Source organism: Gambusia affinis, linkage group LG18 (assembly GCF_019740435.1).
Source record: "Gambusia affinis linkage group LG18, SWU_Gaff_1.0, whole genome shotgun sequence".
NCBI lineage: Eukaryota > Metazoa > Chordata > Actinopteri > Cyprinodontiformes > Poeciliidae > Gambusia > Gambusia affinis.
In genome coordinates, this window is record NC_057885.1 from 1786499 (window position 1) to 1809459 (window position 22961).

The window sequence follows — 22961 nt, forward strand, 5'->3', positions numbered from 1 at the left end:
TTTGATTTGGTGCAGGTTATACAAGAAAAGAAGCTAATAGGTGGAAATTGTGACATTTTCTCATTAGAGAGGCAACATTTTTGATTTATACTAGTAGAAGAAATAAATTAAACAGTGTTCAAGGGGGAAAAGTTGATACTATGTTTACTTTGATGGTAAAAAATCCCAAGTAAAATCTGAATTTATGTTTATTTTCATAAATAAACATAACCTGACTGAGCTTTTCTCTGTGTGGTATTTTAACAAAGTTGTGTGTTCTGTGGTTAATGGGCAGTTAGTTTTTTACTCTGTATTTATGTAAATGTTAGAGTAAACTCTGTCAAAATGTATATTTATTGAAAAATAAATGTGTCATTTGTCAAAATCATTTGTTCTTTTCTTTCGTTCTTCTTTGTTTCTTTCATTCATCAGGAGTATTTCATTGATGAAATTTTCCCTACATTCCTGGCTTCCTTTGCAGCTGAGAACAAAGGCAGGTAGATGACTTTCTCTTGTCTGTTTGTGTATCCAGGGTGATGGGGAGAAGTCACCCTGTCAGCGGAGGCCCTCAAGCCCCAGTTCCAACAGCTCTCTGGGGGGGTATGGACGGTACACCCCATCTCGTTCCCCTCAGAACTACAGCAGAGCAGGTAATAACCACATTGTGCTGCGTTTCTTTAACCTGTAAACTTGATTTGTAAAACAGATTGTACCTGGAGATGAGCAATACTGCCATGGATGTTCATCGCTGCTGGTGATAGTGTTTTCTCTTAATGCATCTGCTGCGAATAAAGCAATAGTAACAATATCTAAACACTTTCATTTTAAACTGCCAGTTGTGAATTAAAACGTAGACATTATCTAAATGTCTAATGGCACTTTGTTGTTGTTTTTTTGGAAACTATAACTATCTAACTTAGAACATATTTGTGAAAACACCTTAAGTTCTTTGGACTGAAGAGTTGGACAAGTCAATAGGATTTTGACAAATATTTTCTCATGTAATTGGACATCCAGGACCAGAAGTACACATGGGTGCTAAATACAGCAGCCTGGCCCGTGATTCCAGTTCCCTCCCTTCACCTAAACCCTTCCTGGGTGGTGTAAGGAACCTCTCCACCTTGGCAAGAGATACCTCCTCCCTCCCTGCACACTTTTCTGACAGGGCTGAAGGGAGTGGGGGCATTGGCAAGTACTCACCAACACCACTAAGTGGCAGTGCAAGCTTGTCTTTACAGCTGAACCCTACAACCCTGGCAATGCTCCAGCAGCATAACTACATCCCTTATTTCAGAGGTATCAAAGCATGTTTGAGACAGAGTGACTGGAGGAGTTGGTGGGATTGTTGCTGCTGTCAGCCTCAAGGAAGGAGAACAAACTAGCAAAAGCTGTAATGTGATATACCTAAAAACTGTCAACCCTTTTAATTTAGTAGAAAAGCTATAAATCTCTTGGAAAGATGCTGTTGGATTTCAACAAAGCAGCAACATGCCTGCCAACTCTTTTTTTGTCTTACCACCATGGTCCTCATGAATGGGAGTGCTGTTAAAGGCTTTCTGAATTAACTGTTAACCATGGGTTGCGGTTTAACATGGATTCATTGTGTGTTGGAAGCTCTTAATCTGTGGATTCTTTGTTAACTAAAGATTGATGACCTACCATTTGGAAACCGTATATCTTGTTTGGTGTGTATTTTACACGGGGCTATACTCACTGCTTTTTAAGTCATGAAGATTCATCTTCTTTATTTTTTTTTAACTAAAGCCATAAAACTGATCATGCTGTTCACGATATCACACACTCATAAAATCAATCAACATCACAAACCAGCACTGTAACTAGTCACACTCTGCAACCCCTCCTGAAAGGCTAGTCCATTAGTTTTCCTGGGCTTCATCTTCTCCCCATTGCTTGATGTCCCTCATGCCTCAGGGTTCAAACAGGACCCCGTTCCTGGTCCTAAGCCTAGGACATCCCTGCACCTCAATTTACCACCTCCCAACGGTAAAGACACCATTAGTCTTTCTCTTGTTTGTGTCTCTTCTCCCCCTTGTGGAGTAGTTGGGCGATTTTGTGATGTTGTTGTTTGGTACCGTGGTGTTGCTGTGTTTCATGGGATTCCTCAAAACATATTCACATTGACGTCTTGTATTCTGCTTGCTCTGCTCACTTGTGTTTGTGGACGTGGTGTTATGGTGCATGGTTCAACTCAATATTGAAGTTCTAATTGTGATGCTTTCTCATTTGACATTTGTCTTTATTAAGGTTGGGGATTTCATTTTGTGTCCATCTGTTTAGGTTACTGTCCCCGTTGTTTGCCAGCCTTTGACATCTTATCAACTGTTAATCTGAATAACTGAATAATCCCTAGTTATTTGTCATATGACCTTGTCTTCTTGATCTTCAACTCTACCTGTGTTCATATGAATGTCTTGTTATATTATCTTGGAGCATGTCATCAGACACCTGGTTCAATTTGAAATTCTTTTTTTTCTACTTGTTTTGTTAAAGAGAAAAAATGAGAAAAAAATTATTTTTCACCTCATTTTTGACTCAAGAATCTTGATTCTGTTAGGTTCAGATGTTGTTCCAGAAGTTCTCTTGTGTTATGCAGTTAATCAAACTGACGTGTTGCTGTCATGTACTTTTTTATACAAATGAACCTTTCCCCTTGTCAGACAACCTGTAACTTTTCTACCTTTTTCAAATATTGTCTTGCAACTTCAGCCCAGTAGTCTAAAATACAATTTTAGAGTTTGAAACAGTTTGTTACATTTTTTGAATATAAACATCCCCTTTCCAGCAACCAGCTCCCAAAGATTACTTGCAGTAATTTTTCTAATTTCAATTTCATCTTAATGGGGGCAGTGTCATTCCAAGTGAACTTTTGTGAGCTTTACATGATATGTTTTTACCTCATCAAAAATATTCATGGAGTTTGCCTTAATTATTTTGTGCATGTCTGAGAAATCCATTCAGATGTGCATAACTCCTCGTTGGATCTAGTCAGTGTCCAAGCTACCAAGCTTCTGTCTCACAGAGCAGCCAACCCCCCTGTGACTCCCTCACTAAGCTCTTACAGACTAACCAGTAGCTACTTCTCAGTGCAATGCTGGTTAAAACACTGTTAAAGGGTTATCAGAGAGGGACTATTGCGATGTCTTTCTGAAGGTATAGTTGTGATGTGGTTTTGAAGAGACAGAAGCCAAATTTCAAAGTGTTAAATCAGGAAGTGAAATTTCTTTTAAGTTACACTTATATATATATACTCTTATTATAAACTTAATAAGAAACCAAGAATATTCCATGATTCTAATTATTTGATATCAAAGTTACAGTTACTTGTTTTACTTGTAAGAGTACCCACTAATGTAAGTGTAACTATTATTATAAGCAAACCAATATTAATATAAGTATTTTACTTTGAATCTTATCCAATTACTCAAAATGTTTAGATTTTGTTCTTTAAAACTTTTATGCTTTGAAATAAGTAATAGTCTCAACTATTTTTATAAATCTGCAGGCTGGAAACTTGCTTCCTCTTTTTCCAGGAAACCTGCTCTTCCTGTTTCATGACTCTCTCTCTGTCTGACTATGATTTCTTATGATTAGATAGAAAAAAGTAATTTTAAAGCAAAGTTTGCAGGACTCAAAAACAACACACACAACCAAATTGATTTTATTGATATTTAAGTCTACTGTTGGGTCTAGATGTCACTTGAGTGATTCATTCTAAAGATAACTTTATTTATTGTTACTGTTAAACTGAAATCTCCAGCATGGGGAAGTGGGATGATCTCGGATTTTCTTGACAGTTTGTTCAACACAGTGCAGTGCAAGGGAGCTACATAGGAGAGAAAAGTTAGTACAATTCCAACGGCCCTTGACCGACAGTTTTTCCCCCTACACCTCCACAAAAAAAAAAAAAAAAAAAAATTATATAATATATATATATATATATATATATATATATATATAGGCTGCACAGTGGCGCAGTTGGTAGAGCTGTTGCCTTGCAGCAACAGCTCTATTCCCGGCCGGTGATCTTTCTGCATGGAGTTTGCATGTTCTCCCTGTGCATGCGTGGGTTCCGGCTTCCTCCCACAGTCCAAAAACATGACTGTCAGGTTAATTGGTTTCTCTAAATTCTCCCTTGGTGTGACCATGTGTGTGCATGGTTGTTTGTCTTGTGTGTCTCTGTGTTGCCCTGCAACGGACTGGCGACCTGTCCAGGGTGAACCCCGCCTCTCGCCCGGAACGCAGCTGGAGATGGGCACCAGCAACCCTCCCGACCCCATTAGGGAAAAAGGGTGTAAAGAAAATGGATGGATGGATGGATGGATGGATATATATATATATATATATATATATATATATATATATATATATACACACATATATATATATACATTATATATAGATATATTATATTTATATATATATATCTATAAATATATATAAATATATATACAAAAAAACATAAATATATATATATATATATATATATATATATATATATATATATATATATATATATATATATATATATATATATATATATATATATATATATATATATATATATATATATATATATATATATATACACACACACACATACATAAATTGTTGCCCCGATTTTCCCTTTACGACAATCTTACAACGTCCTGCGGTGTGTGGTGTGTTACGTGGTGTTGTGTTAAAAATGCCCGATCTAAAATCGGCCATTTTTAACATTGTCTTGGCCTGATTATCGCAGCCTGATGAATCTGACAGGTAGCCAATCAGAAAGCGCCGTGACGTAAGAACGGAGGAGAATTCCAAACAGTTGACATGGCAACTGAGGTAGACATCGAAAGTGATATGTGGAAAGACATTTTTATATATGTTTATTATATGTGGTTATGTTTATTCAGTTAAAAATGTTAACTACAAAGAAACATAACTCAACTGCAAATCATAGTGCAGCAAATAGAGTGGCTGCTGCAGCCGTCTTTTATCAAACGTCTTTTCTATTTGTTTTGTCTTTTATTGCTTAAAAAGAGTCCGCAAACTACCACTACTGATTCTACATAGTTATGCGTGTTTGATTATTCTACGTATGATATGTTGGGGGTTTTACTGGATTTTCTTCTGGAATCGGGATGTTCATGAGTGGAATCGGTTCGTGTGGTGTGTTGCTCCTGCCATGTGGCTGGATACACAAACCGATGGAACCTGTTGGACTTTTATCAGCTCGTGTCGTGTCGTGTGTAGTCAGAGGTTTGGAAAATCGGCTGCCAACCTTTAAATTGTGCCGTGTGAACCAGACCTAAAACTCAAGCTCCACTCCTATCATCTCTTCTCGACCACTGCGCTAATGCTCTCTGACTCTGGTCGCTATGGCAACGTTTACATATCCCTTCAAAATAAGAGACAGATGCGCCACAAAAACGAACATTTTACTTTCGTGGAAAATTTGAACTCAGGATAACAACTAATGGGAGCCCTGGGCTTGTTTCTCTGCAACGAGACGGTCCCATCTTGGAGTGATGAGAGACTGCATGTCATGCAGATCATGCTTGGAATGTGGGAATCACCTACTGGGATAAATCCATTCTCCTGTCTCTTCTCTGGGCCTTTTCTCCTTCGCAAAGAAACTTTCCAAAGATGTGATCTGTTTCTTACTCATTTTGTCAATGTTGGTGGGAGAATCCCAAAATAAAAGATCATCCAGACTCAAATAATACATAAAACGAAAATATTTAATTACTTCTTGCATGGCCTGGTACCAACTGGTCCACGGACCGGTACCGGTCCGCAGCCTGGGGGTTGGAGACCACTACTTTATAGTACAAACCACAGAGTGAAAATAGAAATATGTTAAGGCTCTGCCTCACCTGTAGAAAACAACTCCCAACCTTGTACATGTAGCCCACCTTTCAAATACCAGCTGCTACTGAAGCAACCTCTTTGGGTGAAATAGAAACAGCAGGAGGGCGGCAATTTATTTTTTTGTCATGGGGCCCAGGACTCCTGGCGGTGCCCAAGGTGTAGTGTGAAAGTGAACTCCACCAGATAAATGTAACAGCCTTGCAATTTTGTTCCCCATTTAAATCGAGTTCATTGGACTGTGTGAAAACACTCTAGAGTAACTGACAAAAAAATACTTTCTCTTCTGTTGTGACCTTGTTTTGATAAAATTGTAGAAACTACATGTGTAACTGTCAGCAAAATGTAGAGAATTGTGCGTAGTGGCAGCAGGTATAGTAGAAAGTGAAGAGATTCAAATTTGAGCCATGTGGTATCATAATAGTTCAGAAGATAATAAAATAAAAGTGCAGATACACAGGTTGGACTGTGATGTAATTTGGTATCTGTTGCTGGGTGTGGATCATTTAACACTTTTAGGATTACTGAACCATGCTTTTTAATACTAACCCAATTCCTTCTTCATTCTTCAGTAGGAGATGTGACACGGTGCCCTATGTGTTCCCACTGGTCATTTGGTGATAAATATCTTCACCATTAAGTATTTTCTTTGTGTAGAGGATCTGTTCTAAGTCTAGCTGATACTAGCAGCTTTCTGAACTTCATGTGTGGAATTCTCAGCATGTGTTTTTTGGTGTATATCAAATCACTTACATGACGCTGACGTGTGTGTTGGTTAGCTCATCTACTTGCATCCAGATTACTGCCAATGAGTTGTTTCCCTCTGTGGAGGAGACTGCATACAGTCAGCTGACACTCTCATACTCAGTCACACGCTCCAACTTTCTCTTTGTTTCTTTCGCATACCTTTGCATGTAGAGCACAAGTGTAAAACTCCAGTCCTCCAGTCACTGTCCTGCAGTTTTTAGATGTGCCACAGGTACAAAACACTGGAATGAAATGGCTTAATTACCTCCTTCTTGTGTAGATCAGTTCTCCAGAGCCTTAATAACCTAATTATTCTATTCAGGTGTGGTACAGCAGAGGCACATTAATAGTTGCAGGACACCAGCCCTCGAGGACTGGAGTTTGACACCTCTGATGTAGAGCACAACCTCACCAGCACTTTATTAGGTACACCTGTCCAACTGCTCATTATCGCAAATGTTGAATCAGCCAATCGCATGGCAGCACTTCAATGCATTTAGGCATGTAGACATGGCCAAGATGATCTGCTGCAGTTTAAACTGAGTGTCAGAATGGGGAAGAAAGGTGATTTAAGTGACTTTGAACATGGCATGGTTGTTGGTGCCAGACAGGCTGGTCTGAGTATTTCAGAAACTGCTCATCTACTGGAATTTTCACGCACAACCATCTCTAGGGTTTACAGAGGATGGTCCAAAAAAGAGAAAATATCCAGTAAGTGGCAGTTCTGTGGGCGCAAATGCCTTGTTGATGCCAGAGGTCAGAGGAGAATGGCCAGACTGGTTCGAGCTGATAGAACGGCAACAGTAGCTCAAATAGCCACTCGTTACAACCAAGGTATGCAGAAGAGCATCTCTGACTCTTGTCAGCTAAGAACAGGAAATTGAGGCTACAATTCGCGCAGGCACACCAAAATTGGACAATAAAAGATTGGGAAAACTTTACCTGGTCTGAAGAGCCTAAATTTCTGCTGCATCATTCGGATGGTAGGGTCAGAATTTGGTGTCAACAACAAGAAAGCATGGATCCATCCTGCCTTGTTCAGGCTGGTGGTGGTGCAATGAGGTGGAGAATATTTTCCTGTCACACTTTGGGTCCATTAATACCAATTCAGCATCGTGTCAACGCCACAGCCTACCTAAGTATTGTTGCTGACCATGTCCATTCCTTTATGACCACAGTGTACTCATCTTCTGATGGCTACTTCCAGCAGGATAACACACCATGTTATAAATCACAAATCATCTCATCTGGTTTCTTCAACAGGATGGTGATCAAAATGCAAGCCACTGTTTGTACTCCCCTTGGTAACATATTGGATCTGTACTAGATTGAAAAGGCTGCTTTACAGTGCCCATTAACATTGACTGAAGTGTTCCTTTTCTATTTTTGGCTTCCTCTTTCTTTGCAATAAAACAGTAGTTCTACAAGAATCCTCACAACACACTTGTTCAGCACAGAGATTAAGTAAACTGTACATAATAGGTTGGGTTATCAAATCAATAGCACAAGTGTTTATAGCCAGACTTTTGACTTTTTCAAATATGCTTTCCATAAAGCTTTATTTGTTGCCCCTCCTCCACAACCTTTGTAACCTCCATTTCCCTTTTCCTTTTATCTCTAACATCCATAATCCATTGGAGGTAGTGAAAGCGGTCGGAGTACTCCCAGCTTATCCACCTACTCCGATGGCAAATCTCCCTCATCTACTTCAACATATGTGGCTGCTCCCCGGCATTTCCACATACCAGGTAGGCAACAGCTGCGCTGTTCATTTTTTGGCCACTGCTTTACAGTTCCTAATGATGAAGAGGTGACGTATAAGGTGAGTTTGGATTAATTACTAAACAATTTGATGAAAACTGATTTCATCAAATTTAGTAATTATGACCATTTCTGATCGGATTGATCAGTAATGGTTTAATATTGAAAATTGGTTATATTTACATGCTAGTACCCAAGAGCAAAACAGTGTTACGATTCATATCTGTGTTGAAGGTTGAAGGTATCTCTAACCTTGATGGTGGATTAACTGACAAGAGTCCCAATACAAGAGTAGATGAAAAGAGTTGATTGATGAAGATCAGCTTACTCAAAACATTAGTTTTAAATAAATCTTCTGCTGTCATATTAAAAAATACTTGTGGTTTTGGCACAGGTGTGAGAAAATTAAGTTGATTTTGTGATACATGAAGTCCTGTCTTTGAAGAGAGTGTTGATTTTGATGCACATGTATATTGAGTTTAAGAATGTGAAATTTAATGTTATGGTACAAAGTAGAACAAGTTGTCAGTTTCACTTTCAATTTCAAGCATTTGGCATCCTGGAGTGAGAGGACATATATTATTACAGACTTCATAGTTTAGTGTGAGCTATGTAGCAGTGGTGCAGTTTACATTGTGTATTCAAGTTGCAGCATGTTTTGACTTGTATGCAAATCCTGTGGTAGTCTGGCTTATCTTGTGACCACTCCACCATAACGGACATCAAAACAACCAATGCGCTCCTTAAAATCTGTCAAGAAATGGACATCTAGTAACAACATACTCTGACTTAGTTGATTTCACTTTAAAAATTGTCATACGGTGCTTCACTGTCAGCTGCACAGACAAGGTTGCAAACCAGTCTTGCCATTTTATTGTACAACTTTTCATTAGGCTCTTCTTGGGCTGCCACCTTATCATGGTGGAGGGGTTTGAGTGCCCCAATGATCCTAGGAGCTATGCTTCCTGGGGCTTCATGCCCCTGGTAGAGTCACCCAAGGCAGACAGGTCCTAGATGAGGGACCAGACAAAGTGCAGCCTGAAGACCCCAATTATGGACAAGAACTTTGGACTTGGTGTTCTCTCGCCCGGAGGCGGTTCACCGGGGCCCCACTCTGGAGGGGGGGAACGATGGCGAGCGCCTGGTGGCTGGCCTTTTACCCATGGAGCCCGGCTGGGCTCAGCCCGGAGAGGAAACACGGGTAGTGGGCCCCTCCCATGGGCCCACTACCTGTGAGAGGGGCCAAAAGGGTCAGGTGCATTGTGTGATGGGTGGCGGCCAAGGGAGGGGACCTTGGCGGTCTGATCCTCGGTTGCAGAAGCTAGCTCTTGGGACGTGGAATGTCACCTCTCTGGTGGGGAAGGAGCCGGAGCTAGTGTGTGAGGTCGAGAGGTTCCGGCTAGAAATAGTCTGTCTCACCTTGACGCATGGCTCTGGTTCTGGAACCAGTCTGCCGTCAAGCGGGCGCCGTTGTGGTGAAGAGAGAGCTGAGCCAAAAAGCGAAGCTCTCAATTTACCAGTCGATCTACGTTCCCAACCTCATCTATGGTCATGAGCTTTGGGTCATGACTGAAAGAACGAGATCGCGGATACAAGCAGCCGAAATGAGATGTGTTGAGCCCAGACACCGTACATATCTTTGTGTGCTACAATTGATATTACAAAATGTGCTGTGCTGAAGCAAGCTATACTGTCCCCAGTATGTTCATTCTTCAATATAATGCTAACTCATGCTTCTTTTTCTCCATTCTCTCTTTTTCCTTCTTTCTTTCTCCCACCCATGTTGGCTTCTTCCATTTTCTCTGCTCTGTATCCATCTTCAGAGGCTACAGTCAAAGATAATATCTATAGAAAACCCCCCATCTACAAACAGCATGGTACAGTTAACTTCGCCTTTAACATTTAATTCTCTGGTCTGGTCTCTGCACGATGTGTTGCATGTCAGCCATCTTGTCCCCCCACCCCCACAATTCTGTTCCTCTGGTTTCTTCGGCCTGCAATTTTGCTAGTTTATGGATCTACCTGAACTGTTCTACACGCATTGTATTCGAAGAAATAGAAAAATGTAAACTGTTGATTAAGATCAAGTTAAAGATTAATGACAATACCTACTGCATTTGCTTCTAACAATTTAGTCAATCTGAAGTCAAGCCAGCCTCCACTAGTCCCAGCTGACAATTAGCTTTGTACATTTCCATGTGTGAAATTAAAATATGGCAACCCTTTATTGTAATTTTGATGATTAAGATAATGAAAATCCATAAATCATAGTCTTAGAATGAAACAAAACAACATTTTAGTGTTTTGCAGAAAACCTGAGACCAAGGTGAATGTTTCACAACTCTGAACATAAAACTGGATCCACAGTGGGATGGTTCAGATCAAAGTGCATGTTTTAGAATGGTCTAGTCAAGGTCCAGAGTTAAATCTGACTGAAAATCTGTTACAAGATTTATAAACTGGTGTTCATAGTAACTCTTCATCCAATCTGACTCAGCTAAAGCTGTTTATTGAAAAAATATTGCTTAAAATATCTCCCATGAAATCCTAACGTGATACTGTGGAGTTTGTAGGTAGAATGACACAAAATGTGAGCAAACATTCAAGATGTGTGGATATTTTTGCACTATAATTAATTCGGTGCCCCATTTGATTTATGTCCTTTAGTAAAGTTTCAAGATGTGCGTTTGGTATTCAGATTAAAGTGCTCCCATTCTGCCTCCATAAAGGCTATTTTTTGGAAGCATCTGCTTCAACTAAAGTTATTTTATAAATTGCTAAAAAAAAAATATTTCAACAATTATATATGCCTTCTCAGAAGGAGCATATGAAAGGATATATTTAAGATTCAGGAAGTAGATGTTATCTTCATTAACTTCAGTATGTAGAGATACAGTGGTGAAGCAAAGCTGTGGCTGCAGCTGATTTAGCAGGAGGCTCCGTTTTTCACCTCAGTCATGCATGCTGGCATTCATCTCACCAGCTCGTCTGTTGGGTTAGTGGTGATGCTGTAGCAGTGTGTGTACACTCAGAAGAACTTTGGATGTTGACATTGGTGTTGTGTTGTCTCACTCATGTCCACTGTGTCTTCAGGGTTTTTTGTCCCATAAGCATACATATGTCATTTTCAGTAGACTTGTAAAGTTTTTTTTTTAAATGTAGCTATATTTAATAATCTTCCTAAGACTGTTAGCCTGTTTGCTTTTGTATTTAACAAATGAGTAAATGGGCTGAATTTGTTTTCCATTTTCCACAGCTTTCTTGATTTCTAGAAAATTTCCTTGTTTTTTGAAAACAGTTTGTAAGATGGCACACTGTCCTACATTTTTTGTTAAAGAATAATTGGTGGACCAATAGAGAGAGTTTATCATATAAAAACAGCTTGGGTGACATCATACCTTTAGATATTGTAAGGAATGATTGGCTGGCATTTGGGCCAGTGGCCATGTAATAAAAGACAGATCAAAGACAACTATCTATTGCATACATGTAATGTGGTTGAAGCATTATTCATCATCGTAATAGGAATACAATCAAAGTCCCCAAGTAACTAAGTTTGTAGTTGCCCTGCTTTGATGTATGCCTATGTAAACACCAATAGTTTTCTTTGTGGTTCTTCAAATCCAGTACTAGTCTATAATACATACTGCAGGTGATTGACACTTTTTTAGACTGTACATGTAGCAAAGCTCCCTCTAAATGTGCAGCTGTAGATGTTATGCTCCAGGTTTGACTTGGACTCACCCTGAAGGACAGGTTAACTCAGAGTAAGGGGATCCAGCACACTGATTGTGACATGCTGTAACATTTGACTGTTTTACAGCTTCTAGAACATCCTGGCAGGAGGGTGATGATAGCAAGGTGGGTCTGTATGGACACTTATTTTGAATTTCCAAATCTGTTCTCAACCTCAATAAACTAATTATCTAACTATCTTGCCATCCTCCATCACTCCTGTCAATCATTCTGTCCTTTTTCTGTTTTGTCTGTCCTTTGATTTCCTTTTGTAGAGAACAAGTTGGATAATCTTGAAAAGTGACACTGACGGTGAGATAGCTCCAGAAGACTTGAATCCCTGTAAATCCACTTGCAGTCTCCCCGTGGACACATCTCAGCCAAGTGAGAAACTATTTACAACTCCAGCTTGATGTTGAATCATTCAAAAGTGTGAAAAAATGAAAAAATAAAATAAATAATTTTGACACCTCTGTAGATTTCCCCTACAATAAATCTGCATCATTACCCGGCTATGGAAGGAATGGCATCTATAAGGTGAGCAACCAGTTTTTGAGTAAACAGCTTGTTATAAATACTCAAGTGATGGATAAAATCAGTTTAAACTGTTGGCACAACAGGTTTAGTTTGTGTTGCTGAAATAAATCCCTGAAAGATTTAAATAACCTAATATTCATGTACCACACTGACTCATAAATGGAATAATAAACAGGCTGAGTAGAAATCATTGTTTCCAGAATGCTTCAAACTTGCATCTATTGGCAGAAATGCAAATAAATATATTGGCTACGTATTATCCTGTAGAGTGGATTTTACCTTTACTCAGTTTCTAGCCGAAGAAAAACTCAAATAATTTTTTTTAACTTGGAGCTCTATGAAGAGATTCTTGTGTAGTATAAATCTTTACTTATACTACTAGAAGTGGCATAACTACAAGATTTGTTGTTATTCTCTTGTAGTTATGCCACATTGCCAGAGTGAGAAAGCTCTAACCTACACTTATATCACAGCCACAAACTCCAATGTATTTTATTGGTATTCAAGTGACAGATCAAGGTTTATTGTGAGGTGTCTCCAACCTGGAGGTTTGCTTTTCCAGGCCGTGGAACAGCAAACAGATTCTTTTATGGAATCAGTTCAGGACCATTTGTGGTTAAGAACTGGAAGCTCTTTGGTGGAAAAGACCTAGGTTAATGATGAGAGTTTGTGTTGAATGTGTATATTCCTACAGGCTGCTGATATGGTGGAGGATGATGTGGATCCTGACTCCCACAGCTGGGGAGGCATGAGAGGTGAGACGAAATATCAACGTGAGAATCTTACCTTCAGTTCCTGTCTTCTGGAGCATAAATCTGCTCCACTTAATTTAATACAAACTGTTTCTTCCTTCATGAGTCGCACCTATTCTCAGAATTTCTAAAATTAACTCATTGATCTTGGCGGTTACTATTCATTTACATTTATTGAGAAAAATAATATATTACCTTTTCATTAATATGCTACAGATTTCTGCCTGCAGCACCACAGACACAGTTTCATCCCTAATGCTGTTTTTCTGATGGACACAATGAACAACAGCAGCCAGAGTAGTCAGCTTCTCCACTGTGAAACAAGCTACCTTATTTGTACTGTTACAACTGGCCTTTGGGGGGAAAAAATATCAGGTGGTCATACACACACTATCAATGGTGAGCACTGCTAACTAAAAATGTAATTGCACTAATTATTAAGCACTCATCCTAAGCATTAGTTATGCCAAAGCGCTACACCAACACGGTACCTATTTAGTGGAACCTAGAGCTAATATTAAAGCGCTAAATTCAACCATGTTGAAGTGGATTTGACCCTCAGCAGGGTCAAATGTGTTATTCCACACCTACCTGTACAGTTTGTGCTCCAGGAAGTGATTGTTTGGAACAGGCATTCATGACTTCAGCTTTAGAGCTGTTGAGTAACACTAACTCTGTTGCAGATTTTACTTAGTTGACCACAGTAGAGGTTTGGTCTGAAAGCACATAGAACACACTGCTTACTGTTCTACAGTGATGCATTCTGGATAAAGTATATATGTCACTTGCTGCACTGCATCACAGGTGGAGAATGTGAAGAGAGGCAGTGGAACTGCTGAATAAACGGCCTTCACCCACTTAGCAGTCAATATCCAAAACTTCAACACATGATGTCGAACTTTGGGCACCATTCTGGAAAGAAAATGACATCATTGCAAACCTACCACTGATTTATAGTGGATTCTACATATCTTTCTGAGTGGCTGCTCAAATTCTTAGTCATCTTTATTTTGGTATACCTCAAGGTTCTGTTTTGGAGCCCTTGATTTTCCTAGTTTACATGCTTCATCCTCAGCACATTTTGAGCACTTTTAAAGAAATTAAAATTAAAAATCTGTGCTCTAGAAAAGAGCACTGGGAGGAGGCCCCGGGGAAGACCCAGGACACGCTGGAGGGACTATGTCTCTCAGCTGGCCTGGGAACGCCTTGGGATTCCTCTGGAGGAGCTGGAAGAAGTGGCTGGGGAGAGGGAAGTCTGGGCCTCCCTTCTGAAGCTGCTACCTGAAGCTGATGGATGGATGGATGGATGGATGGATGCTCTAGAAAAGCATGACTCTCTAGTAATGTAAACTTTAGGTTCTCTGGCCTCATACGCCATGTCTTCCATCAGGAACATTGAGGGAAATTTCGACTCTGCTTTTTCCGTAGACTCTGGTTTGCTCATATTTTTATATAACAAAATTTTGTTAAGCTATCCATGCATTTGTTTGTGTGAGATTGCATTGTTGTAACTCATTAGTCACCTACCTAAACAAAGTGTATTTGGACTGTCTGCAGAATAGGTCTGTAGACCTGAAACTTTTTGAAATTGATTTTAATTGCACATGTGGATGTTTAAGCCTGCCCACATGAAAATCACAATGTGTGGCAGAAAATGTAACACTGCACATCATCTGAACACACCTCTTCTTAAGCAAGCAGCCAAAGGTATCATAGAATGGTTTACATCAACGCATATCCATGTCATAGTCCTAAATGCAACTTAAAACTCTGGCAAGATGAGAAAACTATAAACAGTCTGAGCTTGAGCTGTTTTGCAAAGCATGGACAAAGATTCAATTTGTAGGTGTTGATGAAAAAATACTTCAACAAGAGTCTGGCTGAGAAGAAATAAGAAACCTATAAAAACCTTGAAAGGTGAGAACAAAAATACAGTCAACGGAGTCTGTGGAGTCTGCTCTAGCTAACATTTGATCCTGGCTGCCTTTTCTAGGTTCTGATCGGCAGATCTTGTAACAGCAGGTTGTCATTTATAGTTGTGAAGATTTGATTGTTGTGCTCCAAGGATTCTGCGGAGCTCAACACGGATGGCCTTACCATTTGCCTTTTTGTAATAAAAGGAGGTTGTGTTTGATGCTAATGAGGACAGCTTCAATCCTGAGAAATGCTGGGTCGGGAAAGTAACAGTCTTGAGAATCAAGGACCTATCTCCTGCTGTTTTATGACACTGTAGCTAACCAATCTTATGATAAGACTATTCTGATAAGAAGAGTTGTGAGGAACACATTATAAAATTGCTGAGGTTTGTTCAAAGCAGAGAGAACTCCCTGAAAAACCTTCAGTCAAAAGAAATTCTGAAAAGTATTGACTCATTACATATAAACAATTTTCACATTTTTCCAGACAACTGTCTCTTTCTCTTTCCACCTGACAATTCTGCCGTATGTGTTGTTGGTCTGTCATATAAATCCCAATAAAATATGCAAAGGTTTGTTTCTATATCAGGACAAAATGTATAAAAGTTCCAGGCACATGATACTTTACCTGTGAGACTCTGCTATACCATCAGCTACATCAGGTTTCACAGAATAACATACAAACAACCATTTCTGCTTTCCAACAATTATGAATCTCTGATTCCATTAGCATAGAGACCCTCTCTACCAGTGTCTTCAGTAAAAAGTAATCTAACGTGTTGCTATCTCAAATCGAGTAGTTAGACTACAGTTACTTATTGAAACCACTTTGTGTTACTGTGCGTTATTATTTTCTCTGGTAATTTTATTTTATTTCCTCTGTGCGTCTTGGCGAGTGTTCACCGTTCCTATGCGACAGTATCACACTAAAAAAAATACCTCTTTGGATGAACATAAAAAAATCATGGAAAGGTTTTCACCTGATTATTTTGCTTTATTTCAGCACCATGTAATTCTGTTACTCCTATTTAAAGCAAATTTGTTAGGTCAACTTAATTTATTAAGGTTATTCTAATGTAAAGCAATTGTGTTGGCTCAACTTATGTCATTATGGTTATTCTATGGTTGATTCTAAATCAAACGTGTTGGCTGAACTTAATATATTATGGTTATTCTGATTTAAATAAAATGAGTTGGCTCAACTTATTTTATTACGATTATTCTATTAAGTTTTGGCTGAACTTAATATATTATGGTTATTCCAATTTAAAGCAAATGTGTTGGCTCAATTTAATTTATTAAGGTTGATTCAACTCATTTACTATAGTTGGACCCACACTACTTATTAAGTTATTAAGTTATTAAGTTGATCCAACTCATGAAAATTAAGTTGGCTCAACAAACATGCTTCAGGCTGAAAGAAAGCTATTTAATTGTGTGAAAATCCTTTCCATGATTTAATTATGTTAATTCAAAGACTTTTCTGAAAAAAAGTATTTTTAAAAAAAAGACTTTTTACAGTTCTTAAATGTTGAAAGAAAGAACTGCACTGTTTCAGTACAGTTCTTAATGCCAATAGTACCCTGCAGAGAAAAACAAATATCTATAGTTTAATGTGTAACTAAAACTACTCTGACGTTTTCCCAGGCGCAAAACAGTGATGTCTCATAATCTCTTGTGATCCCCTGATCTCGCTAGATCCTCTTCGGAGGGAAATGAATCTGACTAAATTGAATCACATTATCTCAACTTGAATACCGTATTCAAGTTGAGACAAAAACGATTGTCTCGCGTGACGTCCCGTGATCTCACTCGGCTTCAGCACAAGATCAGTCTGACTAGAACGAATCATGTTATCTCAACATGATTAAATTTCATAAACGTGAAGTTGTTAAATTTCTTGTTTACCCAACATGATCGTATCACGTTTTTGTTTGAAACATGAAATTATTTAGTTAAAAGTACATGATATTCTTTTGTTAATTTGATAACCCCCTAAATTCATTTTTTACAGTGCAGCAGCGACCAAAATGTCAACAATGGAGGGAAGAGGGAGATGAGGTTACTGTTTTTGAAAGTGACGTTGCTTATTTGGGCTTGGAAATAAGCGGGGGTAAACCCCAGAATTTATCTGACCTCCAATTAGTTTTAGTCAGGCTCTCTCTGTCCATCATTTCCCAGATGATCCGTCCCGCTGTGTTTTTGTTAATGTTAAGTTAATATATTTGCTGTGAATGACATCGAGCTTCGCGTTGCGCTACAACAAACTGCAAACATCGAGACTATTATGAACAGCGTAATAAACGTGAAAACAGACAGGAATGAATTAGTTCGTAAAGTTGTGCAACTAAACGCCAATATAATTAATAATATTAAGATAAATTTCACAAATCTGTGCAGGAGCTTCTGAGTTGTGAAGCGCTGTGAGCTGCACTGTGATAGCAAACGCAGAGCCGTAACGCAGAACCTGGACGCTGGACAGGGGATCACACAAAAACACCATGTAGAGAGCGTGGTAAAAATGTGCTATAGATGGACTCATGAACTCAGATAGACATGTTAGCTCCTAACGTTTAGTAAAGTTACGGGTTGTTTGGACTCTGCTCATCTTCATGTTTGATAATATAGCAGCCGTTTGTAAGGTTGGTGAAGAGAGTGTTTATTAAAGGACAACACTGTGGAATTCCCAGTACCAGTGTGGTTGTGAGTTTTTGACTGTCCTGACGAGTTTGCCTCCTTTCCTCCCTTAAACACAACCCAAGCATAACAACATGCAGAAAATACTTACTAATTTTTTTTGTACTGTTGTAACAATTAAACAATCTCCCCTTCAGTTCAACCTGATAAATAGAGATACATTGTTGTTAGAAAATAACTTGCAATTAAGTTTTGGCAAAGCTCAAGGTAATTTTCACAGGTGGCAGAACGTAGTTAGTAGCTGCTGAAAGTAACTAAAAAGTTACTTTTAATGTAACTTAGTTACTTTCTAAATCAAGTAATGATTAATCTAAGTTACTTTTTCAAGGAGTAATCAGTAATTCGATTAAAGTTACTTTATCAAAGTAACTATGCCATCACTGCTCTCTACTCTGGTGACCTAAGGTGAGATCATGTTTTCATGTGTATATGCATACAGTCTTTAGTGGATCTGCCAAGGAGAGAGTTCTCAAGTCTCTAGCATCATAATCCTAATAATTTTTTTGCTCAACAAAATAAACGTCAGTTCACCAGATCTACTTTAATATATGTTTCTCTCTCTTCTCTCCTGTTTAGATTACAAGGTAAGAGATATTCTCGCTTTATTAAATTATACCCTTAATTATAATTAAATTAGCTGATACTACTCACCAACAAATCTCTCTCAACCCCTTTTCTATGCCAGATCTACCCCTATGAAATACTAGCAGTGACACACAAAGTGAAAGTGAAGCTTCCCAGAGATGTAGATCGCACCAGACTGGAGGTGAGCCCTAATCTTTCCCTCCCTTCTCTGTAGGTCCAACCACCTCCTTCTTTCCACAGCCTGTTAAACTGGAGAAAAGGTTGAGACAAAGCTGTGAAATTATTCAGGATTTCAAATTGCAGTAGAAAAGACCGGTCAGCTGTTTGGAATGACCTAAGACAGTCTTTTGAAGATTTAGTCTATGTTAAAATACAACTTAGATGGATGAAAACAAAATGAGCTTCAGTATGGTCCATTACATTAAAGGTGCAGAATTATGTAAAATAGATTTAGTGTTTTTAGCTTTACATCGTGTTGTTATTCCTTCATCAAAACATACCTGGAGTGCTTCCTTTCATGCATTTTTGAGAAATTGTTTAGTCTCCATGGCAACCATTCAACTGTGCAAAACGCCAACTACAAAATAAGCCAATTTTCTTATTTTGTAGTTGTGCTTAATTGAAGTCGTTGTGTTTTCTTGATTTTATTGTTATTAGTTAATTAGGGTTTTGTTTTTCAGGGCCACCATAGTTTATAAAAGAAACAAGTAAATTAGCACTTTAGAATTGATCTGGATAAACATATTTAGGGAAGCAAAGTGCATTAAAAGTTTTTAAAGCCAGTGAAAACACTTATGAACTAAATAAAAAATTAGCTCTGCTATTAGCGGATTAGCTGTGAACAATAGATTTTTGTGTAATCTGAGATGTGGAATACGTTTGTAAATATTACCAAGTCAAGATGTGTGATGATGTGATGCTTAGTTTAATGGGGGGCACACCATGCTTTTGGCTTTTATCTTTCTTTCTTTTGAACCAATTTGTTAGTTTTTCAGTTGAATTATGCTGAATAAATGATACCATCATTTGTAGAAAAACATAGTAGACTTGGTCAGTTCTTCCAATATCTTACTGTTAACTCTGGGAGCTGAGCAGTTAGCTCTAATGAAAACAAGGAGTTGAAGTATATGAAGCATTGTTTTTCTTTTGAGTAATATAGCTTTCCAACATTGTGTTAAGTCTGTTGTGTTTACCGTCAAGTAAAAATCTCTCCAACCTGTCCTCCATTTCCAGAGGCATTTATCTCCAGACGAGTTTCAGCAGGTTTTTGGAATGACACTGGAACAGTTTGACCGGATGGCCCTGTGGAAGAGGAACGACATGAAGAAGAAGGCCCGTCTGTTTTAGACCATCATTAAATAATCACTGCAACAACTGCAATCTTTAACGAAGCAAAAGATAACGCCAGAAATATCCGTATGCACCTCCTCAGACTCTCTGCTTGTAAATCTCCATGTATTCTGCCTGTGCAGAATACATTCCCTGTGTGGGAATGTTTTCACATAATCGGGGGCAGTAATAGAATGTGTAGCTTTTTGTATGCAGTTCAGTGTGAATGTTTGATTGAAAATCCCACAGTAGAGGAAGAGAAGATGTGTTTGCATGGTTTGTGTTTTTCTCCTTGCTTCCTCCCCAGTTTTCTCCTAGTACATCCATAAATTCTGATTTTTAAAAAATTAAGAACTGCTCTTTCTCATTCTAGTTGTGGGCCTCCCCCAGGCTTTCTGTGGTTCTGGTTGTTTTATATGAACCAAAACTTACATTTTCAAACATGAGCTGTCTTGTTTTTCTGCCTGTGGTTTCTCCTCTCTGTTCATCTTGTCTCCTACTTCAACATGTTTTTGCTGCAATGCCCTTTTCTGTCTCTTTGTCCTCTGCCTCCTAATTCACACGCTGCGTCTCCATTGATCCCATAACAGCACAATTTGACATTTTGAAAATAAATTTGCTTAACCAAAACACACTAATTTTGAAAAAACTCGATAAAAAGTTTTTGGCACCAGGATGAGGTGGTTCTTTTGGCCATATTGAAATTGGTTTATTCTGCAAAACTGCAATGGAAACACTTTTTTCACAACACACAAGTCACATGATCATGCACATGATGTTGCTGCTGGCCCAAACTATAAAGAAGAAGACAACAGGAAGTAGTTAGTTGGAGTATTATGGCGAAGCATGTTTGTAGTGACTTATTGCGTGAGCAAACATTTTCGCGTGTGATTTAATTGTGTTTCTTATTTAATGGAAACACTGCAATTGTGAAATTGAGTTTTTTCAACATTAGTGTAATATCAACTGAGTTTTGCATCAAAGCATAGTTTTTACACACAGCTCTGCTCTGTGACTAGGAGAAAATGCTTGCATAGTTTTATATAGTTTTGTAATGGAAATAGATACATTGACAAACAAGTTGATTTGGTTTATGCCATCGCCATTACCTTTAGGCTTAGAAGACAAAGACGGAGTTAAAAACTGTCTGCGGCGATGTTGTACTTCAGCATCATATGCTTCTATTTTTCATTTTACCTCATCTTCTTCTAATGTGAGCTGGATTGGTTCTGATGCATGCTCTGAACATTTCCAAGTTTCTTCTCTTTCTAACCCTTCAATTAACAACAGGCAGGAAGTGGATAGCAACCACATGAGTCAGGAAATAGTCACATGACCAGGAATATTTTAATAATCTATTTTTGGAAGGATCTTTAAACTTGTATTGAGGTGGAGTTGAAGTAAATTTAAATTGGATTGATGTAAAATCCAAGTCTGACACTCTTGTGTCCTCAGATGGTTTGACATGAATTTCTGCATAGAGTCAAATCTCTACATTTTAAATAAATGCCATCAGCTTGCTTGATTTTAATGGGCTAACAACTAAGGTCACCATCAGATCATATACAGAATGTGTGATTAAGTAAACTGACATATACCAGATTTATCTGTCTGTATACAAGCCTTGGTGTATCTTTCAGCATGCATGAGGATGGAAAAATGGGGTTTCTCTACTGACCTCGTATTAGAAATGTATGAAAACATCATCAGTGTTGTTTGAATATTTTATAGTCATATGAAATGCCTGAATTCACTGTTTACTTTTGCTTCTGTAAGGTATTTATTTAAATGCGACTTTATGGAAGTTATATTATTTTTAAATGATTATAGTGTAGCGTCAAATGCATAAGCATCACGTGATAATGCTGATGACGAGAGACGTATCACATTTTGAGTTTCATCTTAATGTATGATCAAATGTTTCTCCTGTAGGTCACACTAACTCCTGTCATTATCTCAAGACTGAATTTCTAATATCCATCTGCTATTAAAGTGCTTTAACCAGACAGTGTTACTGTTTGTTTCAGTTCTTGTACTTGGTGAATGTGAATGTGAATGTGAATGTGAGTGGTATCCACAATCACACCACACCAGACTGCGCACTTTTGTATGTCACACAACTGTAAGAATCAGAGTTCAGTTCAAATGCAAAAGTTCTTCAATAATCCCAAAGGGAAATTAAATATTGCTTAAACTCATATAACCCCAGTTTCTTCAAAGAGTTGTTGTCGATTCTGATGTCTGTGGGCAAGAAGGATCTCCTGTAGCAATCAGTGTTACAGCAATTCTGAAGACTGAAGACACTGTTATATGTCTTCACCATATAATTGTGCAATTGACACTTTGAAATTAAATTTGCTTAATGTAAATTTAGTGTGAATTGGTCTTTTTGGCTGTATCCAAATTTTTTTGTGCAGCACATTTCGGCAACAAGCCAGTTCAAAGTGCTTTATAAACACAGAAATACAAAGTCATAGAACACACAGTCAATAATTGAACATTACGTTTTGTCAAGTTCCATTGTTAGACATCAGAATATTGATTGATTTTGTTTCAAAAGGTAAACAGGTTGGGCTTTTAGTCTAGATTTCAAGGAACTCAGTGTTTCAGCTGTTTTGCAGTTGATGCAACAACAGCAGATCTTTAATGTAATGTGCTAAACCATTTAGTGGTTTATAAACAGTATTTTAAAGTCTACTCTAAGTTACAGGAACCCACTGTAAGGACTGTAGAACTGGTGTGATGTTAAAAACTTCCTGGTCTTCTGGGTTTTAGAGAGGCCTCCAACAGCAGCATTCTGGATCAGCTGCAGCTGGAGGTTGGATTTTTTTTTTTTTTGGCAGACCTGTGAAGACACTGTTACAGTAATCAATGTGACTAAAGAATACAGTAGAATATACTTTGATCCCTAAGGGGAAATTGCTTATTAGTTGATAAGAGTCCAAAGAAAGAACACAGAAAACAAAACAAAATGGTCAGAGCAAAACATGCCGCAAAAAGTCCAGTGGGTGGCGACTTAGGAGGTGGAATTATTGTGGCATGAAGAGGTGGC

At 38.3% G+C, this 22961-nt stretch overlaps 1 protein-coding gene across 13 annotated transcripts in view; it reads left to right on the plus strand.

Moving 5' to 3' along the window:
* Positions 1 to 21911, plus strand: part of ablim2 (actin binding LIM protein family, member 2) — a 109175-nt gene extending 87264 nt beyond the window's left edge. For 4 of the 13 annotated variants that reach the window (XM_044097144.1, XM_044097142.1, XM_044097145.1 and 1 more), the window contains 12 exons: positions 512 to 629; positions 997 to 1275; positions 1912 to 1983; positions 8238 to 8345; positions 10182 to 10235; positions 12182 to 12219; positions 12369 to 12477; positions 12572 to 12630; positions 13325 to 13385; positions 18572 to 18579; positions 18681 to 18761; positions 19814 to 21911. In XM_044097144.1, coding sequence (XP_043953079.1) covers positions 512 to 629; positions 997 to 1275; positions 1912 to 1983; positions 8238 to 8345; positions 10182 to 10235; positions 12182 to 12219; positions 12369 to 12477; positions 12572 to 12630; positions 13325 to 13385; positions 18572 to 18579; positions 18681 to 18761; positions 19814 to 19927 — 1101 coding nt within the window. In that variant the 3' untranslated portion in view covers positions 19928 to 21911. The remainder of the gene's footprint in view (positions 1 to 511; positions 630 to 996; positions 1276 to 1911; positions 1984 to 8237; positions 8346 to 10181; positions 10236 to 12181; positions 12220 to 12368; positions 12478 to 12571; positions 12631 to 13324; positions 13386 to 18571; positions 18580 to 18680; positions 18762 to 19813) is intronic. The other 9 variants (XM_044097148.1, XM_044097155.1, XM_044097152.1 and 6 more) reach the window with 7 other exon arrangements.
* The last annotated feature ends 1050 nt before the right edge of the window (positions 21912 to 22961 follow it).